This window comes from Vombatus ursinus, unplaced genomic scaffold (assembly GCF_900497805.2).
Source record: "Vombatus ursinus unplaced genomic scaffold, bare-nosed wombat genome assembly UNPS02014779.1, whole genome shotgun sequence".
Taxonomy (NCBI): Eukaryota; Metazoa; Chordata; class Mammalia; order Diprotodontia; family Vombatidae; genus Vombatus; species Vombatus ursinus.
In genome coordinates this window covers 57,122,400-57,143,652 of record NW_020954557.1, presented here as the reverse complement: position 1 = coordinate 57,143,652, position 21,253 = coordinate 57,122,400, and the positions used below count along the sequence as shown (strand labels likewise).

The 21,253-nt window shown below is 33.7% G+C and overlaps 1 protein-coding gene across 1 annotated transcript in view; it reads left to right on the top strand.

Annotated features, from left to right (window-relative positions):
* Nucleotides 1-21,253, top strand: part of PSMD14 (proteasome 26S subunit, non-ATPase 14) — a 101,673-nt gene that overhangs the window by 57,912 nt on the left and 22,508 nt on the right. The window contains 4 exon segments of the mRNA XM_027866046.1: nucleotides 3,986-4,057; nucleotides 4,293-4,412; nucleotides 6,585-6,655; nucleotides 7,702-7,852. Of these exon segments, the coding sequence (XP_027721847.1) occupies nucleotides 3,986-4,057; nucleotides 4,293-4,412; nucleotides 6,585-6,655; nucleotides 7,702-7,852 (414 nt within the window).

Here is a 21,253-nt window from a genome sequence, read left to right as displayed (position 1 = left end):
GTCTTTAGTTTTGCTCTTGAGAATTCGAACTGGAATGTAGTGATGGAGTATTATTGTGCTGTAAGAAATGACAAGCAGGATAATTTCAGAAAAACCTGGAAAGACATGTTACATGAACTGATGCAAAGCAAAGTGAGCAGAACCAGGAGAACATTGTACACAGTAACAACAATATTGTATGATGAATTGTGAATGACTTAGCTATTCTCAGCAATACAATGATCTAAGACAATCCCAAAGGACTCATGATAAAAAATGCTATCTGAAAGAACTGATATTGTCTGAATACAGAGTGAAGTGTACTATTTTTCACTTTCTTTCATTCTTTCTTTTTCTGTCTGAGTCTTCTTGTACAAAATGACCAACATGGAAATGTTTTACATGATTGCATATACATGTATAATCTATATCAGATTGCTTACATCTCAGGAAGGGGTTAGAAGAGGAAAGGTTAGAATTTAGAACTCAAAACTTAAAAAAAAAAGTTTAAAAATTATTTTCATGTATAATTGGGTTGTGTGTGTGTGTGTGATATTTTTTAAAGAGCTTACTATGTGCCAACCCCTGTGCTGGGGGTTACAAAGAAAAGGCAAAAGGAGAGCCTGGTCTAAAGGAGCTTCCGTACTATAGATTTATAAAAGGTAACCTTAGAGAGAAGGGCTCTAGCTGCTGAGGTAACCTAGAAAGGTGGTGTCTGAGGTGAGTCTCAAAGAAACTTGAGGTTCTGGGGTGAGGAAGGAGAACATTCCAGACATGGAGGTCAGTTAGCACAGAGGTAGAGATGAGACTGGAAGCAGTACACGTGTGAGGGATAGCAAGTAAGCCAGTATGGCTGAACCCTGGAGGACGTGGGAGAGAATGATGTGTACAAAGGACCTTGACTGTGATTCCCTTAGCCCAAATTATGATGTCTCTAAGGAAAAATGGCTAGTTATGCCTGCTTCTTTGGTGAATGTAGTTATAATTTTTAGCTATTACAATGTATTATTAAAGCAACTTTAAATAGACTCAAATGATGAAGACATTTCATTTGTAATAATAACAGGTAGTAGTGGCACGTGTATTGGAGTACTGCACTGGTAGTTCAGATGTCCAGATTTTAGTCTCTTCCTCTGACACTAAGTAGCATTGTGACCTTGACCAAGTCATTTAACTGTTTTGGACCTCAGTGGAATAATTCTAGATTAGCATTCTGTGATAGTAGTTGCTTCTGAAATGTTATAGGAGTTGTACTTGATCTGCTCTGATTGCATGAGGCTTTTAAAAATTGTTTTAGAGCTTGGAGGAGACTTTGTGAATTTAGTATTGGATACCAAAACATTGGAAGAAGGTAAAGTTCCCTATCCTGCCCACAAATGACCCTGTTTCTCTATTCATCCCCAATTCCATATGGGGATCATATATAGATATTTTTAAGTACAGATTTGTTGGATAGTTTTTGCATAATAGCTATTATTAATAAGAGCAGTGTGGTAGACATGTGTTTATCTGAATACTTCAGTATTTATTTGTTTTGTTTTGTTTTGCAAGGCAATTGGGGTTAAGTGACTTGCCTAGGATCACACAGCTAGTGTCAAGTGTCTAATCTGAGACTGGATTTGAACTCAGGTCTTCCTGACTCCAAGGCCGGTGCTCTATCCACTGCACTGTCTAGCTGCCCCAATACTTCAGTATTTAGAAGTATAATTTTTTTGGTGTAGATTTTCCCCCTCACCAACATAAATGACAGCAGAACTTAGTAGATGGTTTTGGAAAGTTGTTATAGAAGGGGGGAAAAAATCAACTCTTAGAGCCAATGTAGTGGGAAACTTTGCTAAATTTAGCTCATCTGGTTTTCAAACAGTGGACCCATGCTCAATCACTGGGTCCATACTTAATGCCCTTTCAGCCTTAGAAAACCTGGAATCATCGGGCCATATTCTCATGTGGTGTCAGAGTAAGTCTTTAGTGGTTAATATTTAACTTTACCTGGCAACTTGGCAGTTACCCAGAGAGCTCATTTTACTGATAGCCTTAATCTTACTACACTTAAAAGTACAGGTATAATGTGTTTAGGTTAGGCCATCAATTTTGAGTAACTGCCCATTTGACTTTCTTTTGCCTTTTGCTGCATTAGTTTTACTCTCTCCTTGATCCAAAGGAAGCTTGAAGGTCATCCAGTACTATTCCCTCATTTCTTTTTTTTCAGATGAGGAAAGTGGCAAGAGAGCCAGGATTTGAACGAGGGTCCTCTTTACTCCAAATCCAGTGCTTTTTCTACTATACCACCTTGGTTTCAGTACTGGCCTATAGGGGAAAAAGGTTAGCTCCTCGACTCTAGTTCCTTTCCCAGGAAGGAAAGTCATTTTAATGGGTGTTATATAGTTTTTCATATATAAAGCATGCTTCCATAGAAGGGGAGTAATAAAGCAGTACCTTGGATAATGAGTAATCATTTCTAAACATATGCACATATGAAATAAATTCAATAGTCTTAATAAAAAATTATAAGTAAATTAAGAAAAGGGGGCAAGTGGGTTCATTTCTATCTTACAAATAAGGAAACCAAACCACAATGAGTATACCCTGTGATCTAGGTGCCTATTTGGCATTAAAACACGTTTTCCAATTATATAATGTATTTCAGGTCCCTTTAAAGTAGTCATTAGTTCTCATGTGTTCTCAGCATACCTGGCCTTTTCTCAACAGTATCTCTACTCATTTTTGCACATGGTGTGGACTATTGTATTTTTAGAAGTGTTAGTTTCATCACAGAATCTCAGAAGTGGAAGGTCTGTAATCCCCTGTATAACATCCTTAAGAAATGTTCTTCCAGTACCTTCTTTAAGACTTCTTGAATTCTTTATTAAAACACACACTACACACAACTCTACGGCATATAATTATACATTTAGCAAATGTGTCTAATGTATGCATGTGTATATAGATATAATACGCATGGATCTAAAAGTGTGACATGTAATGGATAAAAATTGGCTTCTGTAGGGGTTATTAATTTGTAATTTGAATTTTTGACTTCTTTGATCTACAATCTGAAAATACATTTACTAGGAGGGAAAGAAATATGAGGATTCTAAGACCCTGTAATTGCAAAAGTTAGTAACCATATTGATTTCCAGAATTATTCAATGTCTAGCATTTTTTAAAGCATGGTTGATCATTTGTGTTCTTGTTGGAGAAGTCACATTTTAACCTTCTATGGTTCTATTTTAACCATACATATGTACATACATGGATACACACATGTGTATGTGTGCATAGTTTTGTATAGTATTGAGTTAATTCCAAAATAGATTTAAAAGCTTTTGGTGATAATTTCATTAATATGTCCTTTTTACTCAGTAGAGTGCACACCAAGATTAACAGCACTGTCTGGTTAAAAGGTTCTGGTTGAGTTTTCTGAAACATTTCAATGTTGTGCCATAGCTCTCTCAACTACTTGTTCACACCTTAGGCAACAGTGTTAATTTTGGAAAAAAATTATTCATAAAGGGAGGGGCAGAGTATTTTGCACACAGCTTTTACACCTAGGGATTGAAGGTTCAATTTTTTTCCGCATTGTACCTGTGTATCTTCAGAGAGCTACAATAGCCCTAATCTACAAGTTACCTTTAGCTGAAGCAGGGGGTAGATTGTTGTTTGTGTTGGTGCCAGTTAATCATGTTAGCCCAACAGCATTTACATTCACACCACTATAAGAGACACATAGTTAACTGATGAATTGGAGCTATTTTACAGCTGACAGTAGGTTAGCATTGCTGGAGACTTAGCTCTATGGTCACCTGAACTGTGGTTTAGTATTTTAGATTTATTTTTACTAGGTTGTTATGGAAGAATGTGAGCTCTTTCTTTCTTTTTTTTTAAACCTTAAAAGCTTTATATTATTTAAGTGAATATGACACATAAGCACTGAATTTATTTTTAGTTAACTTGGGATAGTTATAGCAAGTATTTGATAGTACTCATTGATTATCTTGTTTTCTAGGGGCCACCTACAGATGCTCCGGCAGTAGATACAGCAGAGCAAGTTTATATCTCTTCTTTGGCACTATTGAAAGTAAGTAGAGCCACTTACTTTAGTGTGTCCTTTTGTCCTTGTTGCAGCCTTATTAGACTATTGACCATTTTGATCTCTTTCATATATAACCTATTATTTTAAACATGTAAAATGAAGAACATTTTTCCCAGTAATTCAAAAATTAGTTGGGGCATGGGGATTGTCTGGTAGGGCAAACAGATTTCTTAGACAAATAAGTTTTGAATCCAGTTGTAACGTTCATTCTTCTTTACAGATGTTGAAACATGGTCGTGCTGGAGTTCCAATGGAAGTTATGGGTTTGATGCTTGGAGAATTTGTTGATGATTACACCGTCAGAGTGATTGATGTGTTTGCTATGCCACAGTCAGGAACAGTGAGTACTTTTACAGTTTCTTCTTGCAAGTAAAAGTGGTTGTGTTTTGTTTTTTTTTCCTATGCTAAATAACTTTTCATCATGTTCCGTTTTGGTTTTTCCCAACAGGAAAAAAAAAGCATGACATTAATCATAGAAATTTCTAGAACATGTCCTGGATCTAGATATCTTTATCGGTGCTTTTAGGCTTTGAAATAAAGTAACATATTAAACTTATTGCATATATGGAGGGAAAGATATCATTATTATGTTTGAATTCAGTAATAGTTTTGGGTTTTGTTTCCATTGTTTTAAAAATATGCCCCTTTTTAATACTTCAAAATATGTGACTGTAAGGCTATACTTATTCTGGTTAAGTATAAAGCATGTAATTTGAAGAAATCACAGAAAATGTTGGATGAGGTAGATTATTTACATAAGTATACACTTTGTTGGTTTGTAAGGACTCCACTTTGTCTATGCATTCTGGTTTTGTAGGGAATATATTTAACCAGCATGAATAAGTGCATTTTTTATATTTTCTCATAAGGTTTTAAAGATGTTAAGTATTCTACTATCAACATAGTCCAAAAAAGGCCAGAGCTTTTATAGCTCTATGGAAATAAAAGCAAAGCAGGTACTTTAGGGCAGAATATATGCAATAGGAGAAACGTCTAAATGACTCTTAATTTAACCATGCTATATTCATTCTATGTTAGATTTCATTTTTTTCTTGTTTATTTTTTCACATTTTCACATGGTTAAATAAAGAATTGTTTCTAGGGGAAACATATATTTGGGTTTATAAAAGCAATGACAACATGTTGACCCTTGTAACATTAAATGCATACTGCCAGAGTTTGAGGGAGAAAATCATGAGACTTTCATTTTAATTATAAGTTAACAGAGATCAGCAGATTTCTTCATTAACTGTTTTGTGTCAGCAACCAGTCCCTCTGGGGCAAGCACACCTTGTCTTATTTAGATTTCTGCAAAGGAAGATCTCGTAATTTTTCAGTAATTGCTTGTTTACCACATAATATATGATGAAGTAGCTTTGATCACCAAAATCACCATGCATAAATAATAGTAGAAAGTTTTCTTTCTCCAAAGGTTAATTCTTAATTTTGAGTCCAAAATACTAAGGATTTCTTTTGAGGAAGTATGTTTACTATTGAATTTATATAATATTGGAGTTAACAGTATAACACTCTAATGTTAAACATTTATAATGAATGGTCCTATAAAAGAAATAATGACTTGAAAAGCTGTTGTTCATTAAGTAATAAATGACCTTTTGGGGATTTTTCTTCTAAAAATCCCATTTTGGATACATTGTCCAAAAAAAAGGTTACTTTTAAAGGCAATGATTGATCTGCTCTAGCTTTTCTGGAATGTAGTTCATGTTTGAGAGAATTGTTGTCAAAAGACATAGAAATTAAGCCAGTGCTGAAGTTGTATGTTTCTTCAGGCCTGCTTAGCAGACAAAATAACAATAATGTGTTTTAATAAATTGACTACCAAGAACAAAGCACCTGAAATTCCCAAGTTGATTATTTCCTATAATTGTATGATTGTGGATTTTCATCATTGAAAAATGTTTTTTTTTCTTCTATGAGGAAAATATTTAGGGTATGTTTATGTCAGCTGAATAAATGCAAAATATTTACCTGCCTATTGAGAATGTAACTAGTCCAAAGATTATAGATGCTAGATTTAAAGCTGGAAGGAGAACTTAGAGGTCATCTAGGACCTTCTTCATAGAGTAGTAAGGAGTTACTAAGTGCTTATTTATTGACTGATGGAAGCGCAGTTGGCACAGGATGAACCATTGATTCAGTCAGAAACTAAAATAATTTTATAATTGTTTGGTCGTAAAGTATAAAAATATGAGAAGTGGATCAAATCATCCTAAGTTATTAACTATGAAGAATTTGGGGGACGTTTAAAATGTAATTGACTAAAATCAGTACATCAATATCAAGTGAACTGATTTAAGGATCACCACCTCACAGGATTATTTTATGTAAAATAACTGGATTTTCAAGGCGATTAAACTGTCTCAAGTAAAAAGAGATTCCGTAGTTATTTCTGTGAAACTGTCAATTCACCTTGCATTATGAGGTTTTTTGTTTGTTTGTTTTCCCCCCCAAAGTTCCTTATGTGCTAAAGCTAATCATCTTTCTAAACCAGGGTGTCAGTGTAGAGGCAGTCGATCCAGTATTCCAAGCCAAAATGTTGGATATGCTGAAGCAGACGGGAAGGTAAGGGTTTCAAATCAACACATAAATAAGTAGTTGAAAACATTTCATATGCTATATAAACTGTTTGGTTTTTCAGATACACACCTCAAAGTTATGTATATTTATGGATATTATCACTGAAAAAATTCGCTTGACATAAAAGTATTATCATTATGACTGCAGTGCATTGCCTACCTACTTATCTTTTCCCTGTTTGATTTACAGAAATCATAGAAACTTGCCAACCAGCAAATTGCCTCACATTAAAATTCTTGCCTCTCACATAGTCAGCCTGGGCTGTAGCTCCCCTCTCTTCAGCATATGGACTTACTATCTAGTCACTCAGAAATGAAAAAGCTTGTGTTTTCCACATGTTTTGGTAGTTACAAGTGTATTTGTATTTTGAATATTTAAATCCATAGGCATGTGAATTACCATTTAGGTGTAAAGACAGGAGAAGTAGTAAAACATAATCTTAGTAGTCTATCAATTTTGGTGATTTCAAGCTAAACCTCTCAACAGTTGTCATTTTTTTACTCAAATTCTTTTACTGTGGAAAAAACTTAAATTCATGTTAACAAAAGGCTCAGCAGCTGAACAGAACAGTGCAAATTGCTTTTTGACTGAGTTCCTAGTTCTACTGCTGGTTTAATTGACATTTAATACTTTCATGACAGTGGATCCCAGTGTCCGTTGTTCTCGACAGACTTTGTGCCTGGAGAAGGCAACTCCCAGACTTAAGGAGTTAAAGAGTCGATGTTTACTTGAATGCTGAAAGGTAAAAACTGGCTCCAGGAAAGTGTGGCAACAGGGTGAAAAACTGCGAGCCTCACCCACCACTGCTAATGTGCATCTCTTAATGATAGCACTCCTTTGTCACACTGATTCATTTCCATGTTTTCAAGATAATATGGTGAATAATTTCAGAGTTTCTAATGGTACTTTTTCACACCTGTGTGTTTTTTAATCTCCTCTTAATTTATACCCTGTTAGTGTAGTATTTCTTTTCATATCATAAATGTTTTACTACTTCCATTAGGAGTCCCTGAATGCCCTCTTTGTTTCAGGCCTGAGATGGTTGTTGGTTGGTATCACAGTCACCCTGGCTTTGGCTGTTGGCTTTCTGGTGTGGATATCAATACTCAGCAGAGCTTTGAAGCCTTGTCGGAAAGAGCCGTAGCAGTCGTAGTGGATCCCATTCAGAGTGTCAAAGGAAAGGTAGAGTTTGTTTTTCTTTGGGGGTGTGAGATGATGGTGGATCTGTGTCTAGGTCCTTCCTTTTTTAGTGCAGCATCTCAGTGGCCCATTTATTTATTTGATTTTAAATTAAAATGTTTCTTTATCCATAATTAGATTAAATTCATAATTGAAATTAATAAACAAATCATGGAAATCTCATTCCCCTGTATATTAAGAAAATCATTATCAATTTTTAAATTCTGTGATTGTTACACATTTAGTCAACTGCCATTTAAATAATTGTGTTTTTAACCCCTTAATGGTTTGAAAGATCATTTAGGAGTGATAACCCCAGACTCAAAATGTTTTATTAATATTTTGACAAATAGTTTAAACAAACTACATTTGTGAATAGTAAGTAGGGTTGAGTACAGCACTTTAACAGCTAGTTACAAGGCTTTGTTTTGCAGATGTTGCACACGACAGTTTCTGGCGTTGTGTGTTCCAAATGTTTTAGACGATGAAAACTTGCCCTAAAGACTGGGTCTCAACCATTCACATTTTTGAGTGAGGACACAGATGAATGATTAAGTATGTTAAATGATTCTGAAAAGAGATTAACTTGCAAAGCATATTGGGTTATAGTTGTCCTTTGTTGAAATCTCTTTTGTTCTTGTTTAGTTCTTTTTTTTTTTTATTTCTTTCTTTCTAGCCCCATATGCCATTTTCCTATTTCCTGCCTCATGACAGCAGGGAGCAGCTCTATTATCACCTTCACAGAGCTGTCTGCAAATGTGAGAGGCAATTCGATTTTGCTCAACCACAGGGAGAGTGGATTAGAAAAACTACAGAACGTACAGAAATTGGCTAGGTGGTTACTGCTTTAAAATACTGCTGAGGTGTCTTGTTTGAGCATGTACTTCCATTGTAGAGCAGAATAATCGTTAAAATCACAATATATTTATGGAATCTTTTTTATGCAATTTTGTAAATACTTTTTTATAGTACTTAAAATAAATATTGACTTGCAATATTTCAGACCTGTATTATAGTAGTGGTGCAGACTACATTTATATCTATTCACTAGCTCAGACAAACAATATTACTGTTACTTCAGAGTGCTTATCTGTCATGAATTTGTAGTCCAACCATTTCTGATGACATATCATTATGATGGATCAAAATTGGGGTCTTTCCTAAATCATGATCTTATTAGTCTTGATTTAGCTTTTCAGAATAGAAGCTGCCCACAAAAGAAATAAACTAGCACATAAGGGAATTCAAAATAAATAACATCTGATACTTTGGTAGATAAAAATCTTTTGACTCATTTAATTCCTTTGACTATATGTGGTTATTTAGCTGGTGTACAGGGGGAAAAAGAAATGAAAGGCACTGACGTGCTCATTTTTTAAAATTAATTTATGGTATCCCACTACAGAATTTTAATTCTCATCCCTCATATGAAGTGCTCTTTCTTTTGTTCCACCTAGTACCATCAGAATTATTGTCCTCTTCCTTTAAAAATAGTCAATAGTTTCAGGTTGGAATATCAAATATCACTTTCAAATTTTTCCTGCCATAATGTTTAAGTGATGAGTAATCAATGAGGCCTGATTTTAAGTGAAGGTAGCAGTCTATTTTGTAGCATTGGTTAGAAACTGATAGATTGGAATTTCCATGGTAGCTTGATTCAACTGAGAAGGAGGTACTTTGAAAAGGAAAAAAAAATGAACTTAAATATAGTGAAAGAAAACAGTCTTAAAATAGAGTCTTACACAAAAACAGTTTGACATATTTTATGTTTGGTTATATAGTTTCTTTTAACATGGCACATGTTATAGTCCTGAGGATTAAAAAATAACTAAAATATAATACTGTAGGTTCTTGAATGTTGATTTATATTTATATGACTTAATGATTCTTACTGATTTTATAAAAGAAATATAGAAATATTAACAAATACATTAAAGTTTATACCACATTCTGAAATAGTCATGATGAGCATTTTATGATAGCTTTTATGTCTCTAACATCTTAAATTATTTTATGAAAAAATTGCATAATCTAGGTTTAGTGTTTGATATGGGTAGATATTTGAACAACATCTATATAGATATCTAACAGAGATAACTCACATAATTTGTTTTACTTTAACATTTAGATTTATGTTTCATATTACACCAAGGCATCTAGTCCCATATACATATATCATCTATATTATATATGTGTGTGTGTGTGTGTGTGTATGTGTGTATGTGTATGTATATACACACACACATACAGACTGCTACTTTGTTCATAAGTTGCTTAAATAAATTTGGGAAGTTGTAATTCTTTCAGAGTTACCACAAAATTATAGGAACTAGAGTGAATATAACTAATGATCATGGCCAGTGTATATTCTTGTTATTCCACATAGTTTGTTATATGAATTTAAATCCCCAAGTTTGTCAGTATTTTTCATACATAGAGGCAGGCAACTGTTGACCCAAGAGTTGAAATTGTAAACCATATATAAATTATTTAAATTGTCCTTGATTCATGAGCCTCTTGGAATGTCAGTTTTTTGCATTTTATATATCCCATTTTTATATTTTTTACTAAGTAAGTGATACTAGTTTTTAATCTCATGAGTATATCTTAATATTTCATTAGTTTTAAATCATTGTCGCTATTTTTCATATCATTAGAAGATTTGGACATTGCTATATAAACATAGAAATGGAAAGTATCCTAAGAGGTCGATCATCTTAGGAGGCCCCTTCTAAACTATTCTCAATATTGATAACTCAATTTCATCAATAAAAGTGATTTTACAAATTGGTTGTTGTTGGCTACCCATTCTAACATTTTTCTTTACCATATTGCCTGTTTATGTGCCTGTTTATAAGTGATATTTGAGCTAGGCATTGTATAAATTGTATAAATTAATTTAGACAAACACAATATTTGCTAACTAGCAGCCTATAATCAAGAATAGAAGATAGAAACAAACAAATAATAGCATAAAAGATTCACATATAGTAGCATACCTTAGTTGAACCGAGGCATGTTACATAATTGGCATAGCTAATATACATTACAGTGATGCCAAGCCAGAGTAGTTGCATTTGATTCTAGTGTAGAGTAGTCATTATTGCCAGAAACTAACATTTAATGAACTCTGAATAGTAAGAAATATGACATTAAGTTTCTTGGGTTTTAAGATGTTTGCTTCCTTAGTTTATTTTTAAGATGTTCTAGTTCAGAGATCTGACTTTGTTCCTCCAGTTGAAACATCAACTGCTTGCTTGCAAATGTTGCTATTGTATGCTTTCCACACATAGCTGACCCAGTCTATTCATTGAACATTCAGTTAGTATAGTGAATTAAGTTTTAGTCTGATATTGCTTCCTCCTTAGTCCCGGGAAAGTAGTGGTGCAGTGCAAAGAGGACAGGCTTTGAAGTCACATGACCTAGGTTCATGTCCTGCCTCTGACATTACCTTTGTGACCTTGAATAAGTCACTTAATCTCCCTGAACCTCAGTTTCCTCCTCTGTAAAATGAGGGGTCTAAACTAGATGTCCTCTGTTATCCCTTCCATCTCTTCGTCTATTATCATTCTATAACTTAGAACAAAAAGAGCCTGTTAAATAGGTTTCAGTATTACAAAGTATGTCCGACAAGGTTTTTGCCTATAGGAAACTGACCAATTCTTCCTAAAATTTTGTTGTCTGTGTCTGAAGTCTAAGGAAAATTACTTTAAAATACCAGTGATCATTTAACACCCTCCCCCCCAGTCTAATCCTCATTTTTGTGAGAGATTGTTATTTAGGAGGGGTTCCATGTATGTGTAGCCTGGTTTTCTTTGCCATATTGAATTCAATTTGCCATTCGGAGAACTTTTCCTGTGACATACAGGAATAGAAGATATCATCAGGGAAATATGGAACAGGAAGAAGAGACACACTAGTCATGTGGTGAGGATGAGGGTGGCAGCTGAACAGCCAAAGTGATCCACTAATGTCCTTATGAAGTCTGGAAAAATTGAAGAAGGCCTTCAGCATATTGGGTGGATCTCCTGTGGTGAACTTATCGAAAGGATATGAGCAAGGATTACACAAGATGAGCTAGTGTGGATGTGAAATCAAGCCTGTAGATCCATTTGAGTATTGAGGACTTTCCAGATGGATTTTTTTAAGTTGTAATCCAGTCAGCAAGTTTTTTTTGGTTTTGGTTATGTTCTGGGAAGGCAGGTTGAACAGTTCCAAAATAAGAAGGATTCTAGAATTCGAATGAAATATTATTATAGAGCCTCTGTCCACAAAGAGTTTATGAGACGAACTGTAGTAGAGTAGAAGGAGTGTTCTATTTGAAGTTAGGATATGGGTTCAGAATCAGCTCTTGGCTTATTCCCTACCTGTGTGACTTTGGTCAAGTCATCTATCCTTTCTGAAACTCCGTTTCTTAATCTGGAAAATGAGGGAGTTTAACTAAATGGTATTTCTGAGACTTCTTCCTGCAGTTAAGTCTGTGATCCTATATAAAGAAGCAATATCTATGAGAGAATTACCAAACAGCGTTCTCCTAAAATTGTGTGGTACAAATAGGCCATAAAGTAGCAGGTTTGTACATACAATACATGCAGAAGGAATTAAGAGATCAACACAGAACTGTGTTGTCTGGAACAGCTTTACAGAGGAGGTAAGACTAGAGTTGAGTCTTTGAAGCAAAGAAAAGTAAGGGAAAGTCTTCTAGATATAGGAGACGTTATGAATAAGGAAAATTTCACTTATACTACAAATTCAGGCATCTGTCACAGTGTAAAATCAGTTACTTTTCGGCATTCTCAGAGAAAGAAGAACAGGAAATTGGATGTTAGTGTGGAAAAAGAGAAAGACAGAAAGGGTGCTGTAATAACTCCTCCAAGCCCTAAGAAGGACATCTAGAATATTTCCTTTCTTAGGATAGATCCTTTACTTAGTTAATAAAAATGAATGAGTTAATTCAAAACTGTAAAATGGTTTTAATGTCCCCAAATATCACGTACACAAAAAGATTTTTCTTGCTTTATTTAAAATTAAATATTTTAAATTCTTGCTAATTAGGATGGTCAAGAACAAGGTCAAAACACAGATGTAGGAAATAAATGTTTCTGAAAATATCATCTATAGCTTGGAATATTTATGTAAAATTCTTAGGAAGGTGAAGTTATCAACTCTAGAAATAGATTATTACTTTCACATTTTCTAGACAACCTAATTTAGAGATACTCTTTCTAGGTAATTTCCCTCAGGAATACTGTTAAATAAAAGGACTATGCCATGGTCAAAGTCTGGTTTAAGTAGTTAATGTCTGCCAGTGATCACTAGTTTCTACTCCTGTTCTTAGCTTAGTTTATTTAATGAAATACTTTCATCTGTGTTATGGCTGTTAACAAATAAAAAAGATATGTCACACACAGCATTTAGTTTTAAGAATAAGAAGTAAAAAAGCATAGTTATTTTGTTCAGACCAAATCACTTTGATGTACCAGCCACTTCCAGTGACAATGGGGAGTCAACATGTAAAAAACAAGATGTTAGATGGATTTGTCAATAAGGATTCAATCAACTAGTTTCTCGGTAGACGTCATACTTGGAGTATAAACAGCAATTGTAATTCCAAATTCCATGTCTTCTAAATATTCCAGAAGACTTTGAGAATCACCATTTTCCTCATATTATTCTGTTTTTAGCATTCTTCATCATTTAACATTTTGCTCATTGTTAACTAGGTTGAAGGAAAACAAGAGGAAATAGAAAAAATGTAAGTCCCATTTCCATCCCAACTTTATCCTTCCAACTCCTGGTACAAGACTAATTACTGTGTTTTTTATTTGCTCTGTGTTTTACACTCATAATCAGATTAAAGTCTTATAGCAAACAAAATACTAAATATGCAATTCTTTTTAGTCTAATAGCTATGTTTGAGAAAAAACAGATTCATAAAACAGATCCTGGAATCTAGAGCTGGAAAGGATATTAGCAGCAATCTAGTCATTGTATAAATTGAGAAACTGAGCCTAGAAACATAGTGACTTGTTTCTGGATATACAAGTAATCCTGACAAATCCAGTATTCAATTTGAGTTCCTCTGACTCCAGATCAATTGTTCTTTCTCTTATGCCCAGTTGTCTCTCAAACCCTGGACTAATTCATTATGAGTTTATAGTAACTTTACTTTTTGGATAATAAAAGTTCTAAAAGTGTGTGGAGTGGAATGTTCAGAAACAAATTTTAAAACACTATTAAGAAATACCCCATTATGTTTTGTCCTTTGATAGTAGTGTCCCTTAATAATGATTTGAGGATGAGGAAACCTTTCTCAGTCCCTTTTAATTCTGTTGCCTCCTATTTCTTAATTTTTTCCTATTTATTGTGTATGGAGCTTGTTTGTATATGTTTGTTTGCAAATTGTCTTCCCCATTAGATTGTGAGCTCCTTGAGGAGCAACTGTCTTTTGCCTCTTTTTTTTTTTAATCTCCAGTGCTTAGTACAGTGCCTGGCATGTACTAGGTGCTCAATAAGTCTTTATTGACTGACTGATTTCTAATTTTTATAACATACTTTTCATCTTTGTATCATTGTATAAACATGAGCTTCATAGCTATGTTATATCAACATAATACCTATTTCACTATTTCATCATTAGAAAAACCAGGGAAGAAAAATGTGTTAGGCCATTTTCTGTTGCCAAAAGGTATGAACCTATGTGGAGCTGAATTGTTTCTGGTTTCCTATATGTGTTAGTATGGTTGAGGTGATTGGACATTTGGGGAGCATGATTGTCTCTCAATGTAAACTTTTTGAAATTTTTCTTTAAAATTTTATTGATTTTTTTTGTCTTTACCTCACCTATATTTCCTACGGGATCCTCCAATCCTGTCCCAATGAGCCATCTCTTATATTAAAAAAGAAAAAAAATTCAGCAAAACTAAGCAGCATATTGAAAAAGGATGTTATATGCAGTGTTCTACGCCTGTGGGCCCCAACCTCTTCAAAGAAGTGAAAGTAGAGGTGTCTTCTCACGTCTCTTCTTTCCAATGTTTGGTCATTATAATTGTATAACATTCAGTTTTGTTTCACTGTTTCTCTTTCCTTTTACACTCAATGTATGCTTTTAAGGGCTTTTCCTCCGTTACACAACTTAGATTTGGGAGTTGGATGTGTTATCATTATTGTCACTCCCAAATAATAGGGGTTTCCTGTTTGGTTATTGTGGTGACTTCTTTCTCAGATTCCTTGAAATCTCTGTTGGTCATTTTTCAGCAATTTCTCAAAGCAGCAGTTAAGTAGATGTTCATTACCACAAAATCTCAGAATGTTAGATTTTGAAAGGTCCTTAGAACCGAATCTATTTGTTTTACACGTGAGGAAACTGAGTTCCTGAGGGGTTGAGATCTCAGTAAAAAAGCAGAGCCTCAAACTTAAGACTTCTGACTCAAGTCTGTGCTGCAATTTCCCTACAATCTGAATGGCCTTGCTGGGTATTATAAAGCATGGTAAAACATTTTTTGTAGCAAATGCCAACAAATGTACTACCTGTCTACCTAAAAGGGTTTATGAGCCAGTGACTTTTAACAGAATGGTCAGTCAGTAAATATTGATAAATGCCTGCTATGTGCCAGGCACTTTGGTAAGAGCTGAGTGTACAAATGAAAACAAAGACAGTCTCTGCCCTCAAGGAGCTTACAAACTAATGGGGAAGACAGCACACAAAAGGAAGCTAAAAAGCTGGGGGTGGGAGAGGGGAGAGGTTGAGTTTTGTTTTGCCTGTATGGACCTGTGTCCTTGTGACAGCTCACAATAGTTTCAAAGCCAAAAGTCACAGATAAATTGTTGGGAAAATAAACCTTACAAAGTTACCTGTGATTTTTTTTTTTAGGGATATTGATTGACTTTTATATGTATGGAGAAAAAATTAGTGAAACTACCTGTTGTATTAGGTTGGCTTTTTTTTTTTTTTTTAATGCTTGGTGTAACCTTTACCTGGCTTTAATATTATGTACACTATTGAACCATTTGAAAACAATACTGAATAAGTTACACAACCATCCCTAGCAAAGTAATTGGTCTTTGATCATTAAAACCTTCTTACCTGTGAAATCTAACAAAGGAAATGTTGTTAATGCACTTTAGCTTGCCCTTGACCAATAGTTTCTAGGTTTATCAGTTCTTCATTTTTTTGAGATTGTCAAAGGAGAGTCAGTTGTAGTCCATTAGAAAATGAAGTGGAGTTACCTGTTCGTTTTACAGGGGCCACTGAATAGTCATAAGATGATAACAATAGTGTAGGTCAAATTGAAACTGGTATCTTGGATATGAAAGGTCTTCTATTTCATTAACAGTATTTTGAGAATTCTACCTACTCCTTTAGCTAAGCAGAATTTCAGCCTTAACAGCTTCTGGGTTTGCACAAGATAACTTTAATACTATTTATTTAGAGCATATAATTCCAGGGGTATTGAAGTGATAAAGTTGTTAAGACTCTAAGGCATACCAATTCATTCTTTTTATAGTTGATGTGAACATCCAGTGTAAATAATACTTAGGTGCATTTTTTTTTATACAAAATTTCTTAAGGAATTATATAGCTTAACAACTTCATTCCTTGTTTTGTTTTCTGAAGTATAATCTAGAGAAACTTAGTTTTGTGATACCAAAACAATAGCTCACATTTATGTTTAAGGTTTACAAAGCAATTTCCTCACAACAACCTTGCTGTTTTAGATAATGAAAGTGTTATTATTCCTATTTATAGATTCTGGAATCACAGAGATTTAGTGACTTGAACAGCTAGTGAGTGTTGGAGTTAGAACTTGAATCTAGGGCTTTTGACTCCAACATCCAGTACTCTTTCCAGCTCACCAGGATACCGTACATAGTCACTGAACAAGTTCTCTGATTTAAACAATAAATGTTAGTTGTTTAAATTTGTTTTCTGAAATTCAACCAACTATCAGTTAAATATATTTTTTTTCAAAGATTTAAATACTCTTTCCCACGTTAATTTTTACAATAATCCTTTTGTCTTCATTAAGGCATATATCTTTAAAACTTGTGACTTACCATTGGAGTTAGGACGCATGTCCTCACTTGTCAAGATAAATGTATTATCCTGCAATCAGCTCCCCTACTTCCAGTATATTAAGGTTGTACTATAGATCTAGCCATAGTAAGAAATTCTCCAAGGATAAAGCAAGAAAATGTACATACTCATAGGAATCTCTTTTCCCGAGCTAAAATTGACATTTTATAAATAATTTCCATGTTGCAAACTTGAGACTCCCAATCACAGCAATTCAGTGATATGTACTTGGCATGAGTCAGTTTCAGTTCTTAGTGCTTTTCATTGGAAATGGCATCAAAAGTAAGATTTCTCTGAATTTTTAATGCTGTGGGTTTACAAGGGACAGGAGATGTTCTTCTTTTAAAGATGTCTGACAGTGCATAGCAGCATAAATAACGAAATGGTCCTAAACCCATCAGCACTTCCAAGGTCATTTGCCCTTTAATTTTTAAAGAATCTAAAAACAAACTAAGCATTTGATAACAGGTCATTTGCAGGTGATAAAAGATATTTTAGATGGGACATTGCCTCTGTTTCCACACCTGGCATATTCATATTGTACGTTTTACAGACTAGCTATTCGCTAGTATGTTTGTTTATAAATATACAATCTAAAAGATAAATAAATTCTGAACTTCCAACATATTATTCCAGATTTGTCATTCTTAAGCCAAACTTTCTTTGTTGTTTACATTGCAGTTCTTTTATTTAATAATTTATTTATTTTAGTTTTCAACATTCACTTCCATAAGATTTTGAGTTTTGAATTTTCTCCCCCGCCATTTCCTCCTCCCTCCCCAAGACAGCATGCAGTCTGATGTAGGTTCTACTTACACATTTCATATTAAATGTATTTTCACATTAGTCATTACATTGCAGTTCTTAACTGCAGTAGATCTCACAGTAAGCTGCATGTAAAACTTTTAAAAGGCTTCCAAGAAGTTCTCTTTTTTTAAAGTTCTAGAATTTCTTAAATACTAAGAAAATTCACTTCCCTTCTTCTATGCTTCCTTACCTACTTCTCAGCACCTGCTTTATGCTATCATCCATAAAGAAAATCCAAAGAACTGCTAGTTTGGACAAGGAAATTGCTTAAAGACCCATGTAGTTTTCTTTAAAATGCCTTATTCTTAACTCTTTTTTTAAGGCGAATTTGCATTAAATATAGATTGCTCTTTATAGAATACATTAAAGTATATATTGTTAAAATAGGTTAGGATTTTTGAAAATGTGTCTTGTTGAGTAACCTACAACTGATGAAAAGAACATGAGTTTAAAAATGAATAGCATATTGGATGAATTGTAGCATATTCATTAGTGAAGCCAAAAAATCATGGATTTAAACTTAATTTGGAAATGATTGCAGTTTTGGCTCTTCAAACCATACTCATTACTAAAATCAAATTCTGGGTCTTTGACCCTTGGTCATGCTTAGAGTAAATAAGGAACATAGTTATTGATTTTCAAAATATTAAGCTTTTACAAGCTAAGACAGATGTACAAAATGATGCAGTTTTTATTTTGTATTGGCAGCTTCCAAATATTTAGTATCTATTTCCAAGAGTTGCAATTAGTAAAGCAACCATGGTACTGAAATCCGCACATCCCACAAGCTAATTATATTTGCAAGGTCAGAGTGAATACATATTTTCAGAAAAATAAAGGGTTATATAAATATGTGTCTTCTACTTGGCTGTTATATCACAGTTTGTTGATCTGGAGTATAATGTGTACAATTCACAAATTTGTCTGATAACAGAAAGTGGTGTGTGATTGTGTTTATTTTACTAACCAGTATATTCACAGCAATCACTTCCAAATATCTCTCCAGTAAAGATGTGTTAATTACAAAACAGACAAGGTCTTCTATTATATTAAAGCTACTAACAAGAAGACAGCAGGAATCACACATGTAAATAGCATCATCAACCCCTATTTTAGTCCTCTGTTTTGATCTGTGAGTTGCGCATAGACCAAAGGTGCTATTAAAGACTGAGTGTATGAAATAGGCAGCATTATATGAACAAAATTTATTCAACAAGAAAACAGACCTTTAACATGAATTTAACAAGCCTGAGAAATTATAAACTATCATATGCTGCAGATTCATGCAGTGATAATAAACAAAAAAGGAAAGTAAGAGGTTTCCCTAAGCTAGCCAAACTGCTAATGGTTTTGTTATAAGCTGTCTACTGTTGCAGTGACCTCTGAAAAGTCTCAAGGCACTTGTACCAGAAAATATTAAATGGTCAGGATGGTGAATAGAGATTCAGTGTGGTATATTGATTTCAGCGTGGAAAAGCGTTTTTAAAGGTCTGTCACCATATTCCTGAAAACATTCATCTTTCTTGTGCTTGGAGGTTTTTGTTTTTACATAATGAGAGGTAATTTTGTATAGTCTGTTTTGGGTAAATGTTTGCATTAATAAGGTGTAGGCTGATTTAAATTAATGGACATGTGTGTCCATCATGAGAAGCGAAAAAATTTGAACTGTCGAATTGTTGAAAAAATTCAAAGAGTTGAAGAAAAAGTGGACTTTCCCCCTGTACTTTAATTAATCCTTGGGGGTTCTCTGTTCATGTTGCTGTGTCTGAGATTTCCATTCTTAACTATGCAGTGACCACTTTGCTGTCATTCTATTGCATCATGCTGTAAATACACAAACATAGAGAAAAGCCTTCAGCTTGTACACACCTCCAAGTGCTCACCAGGGCTTTTTCTTGAATCTTACTGTGGCATAATTAACACCTACTTCACCCATTGCTCATTAGTGCACCGGACATTAATGAGTCTATTTATTTTGATATGCTCTAAAGGAGGAACCGATTTGTTCTTGCAGTGCAGAAAGCAATTATAAGATTGTACAGAAATTAAAATGTAGGTTATTTTGCCGTATTTATGCTTTTATTGCGTACTAAGTCTAATTTTGGTCTGCAGGTTGTTGAGCATGTTAGCTTCCTTAAGACAGTTGCTATAGTGATAGCAGTGAATTCCTTTAATCTTGGTGTAGTTAAAGTATTCATTTTCTATTGGTTATACTGCTACTAAGAAATTGTCACTCTACTCATTTCATTTTGCATAGTCCATCATAAACGAGTTGAATGATATATTTAGATGCTTAAATGTTTTTCCTCTGGATTTCTGAATAGAAGTTGAAAATTTTAGATTTTAGATTTAGTTTAACAAGGCATAACAACTACTCAACTGATCTTTTCCTTCTCATGAAGTTTCACACCTGCTTAGAATAGTTATGAAATATTACAGATATTTCACATGTAAAATAGCTGCCTGCTGCATTACCATTGGTTACAAAATGTTTGGGGTAAAAATAAGTATATAGGCATTATAGTATTATATTTCATGGAATTTTATCAGTTTAGGGTAGTGCTGCAAAGTCCAAAATGCTAAATCTTGACCAACTCTCAATACCAGTAATAAAAATTAATAGTTACATTAGGAGATATAATTAAACCAAGATAATGATGTTTTGTTATATTACCATTGGTAGTTAAGATTAGTCATTTAAAATTTCATCTCTATATAAGTAATCATTATTTTAAAGTTTGATAAAGTGGCTAGTAAATTTAAGTAAAATTAAGAATCATTTCTTATTTTCTTGTGATAAATGTTTTATTTCCCCCCTCCCCCCAAAAAAACAAATATAAGATTACAGATCGTTTCCTTTTTACCTCTCTTGCTTTTTTAACCAAATAATTCATTGTGAGCATGCATTTAAAAGTTAGACCATCTGATAAAAATGTACCACCAGGAATAAATAGACTTTCAGGAGATGGTGTTGGTGTTTTTTTTCACTTTGTGAATGAAAAAATTGGCTTTAATGATAAAATTAATAAATGGATTCAAAAGGCACAAGCGTATTCAGCCAGGCCATATAATATATGGAAGGAAATAAAGAGGAGTTTAAAAACTGTATGAAGTTTTCTTCATGAAATAATGTTAAATTATTGAACTTTCTGTGGTACATAGATAACCAATTTCAATGCAGAAATTAAGGGTAACATAACAAAATTCTTAAGTGCTAAAATTTAAAATTAAGTTAGAAATGAATTTACTAACTGGCCAAGGTAGTATAAAAGCCTTGAAATGCTCTATTTCTCATGACATTTTAGTCTGTTAACAGCTGTCTCTCTTGAATACATATTTCTTTCATGGCAGTCTTTTAGAAGGTGTGGTTTTTTTTTCTTTCCTTCAAACTATCTTCTCTAATATCTAATATACTTGCATAATCCTTATTTAGACTCCCCTTTTCAATTAATTTTATTTTCAAGTTAAGATAACTTTATTCTCATTTTTATTCCTTGTTTTACCTTAGATTATGACAATAG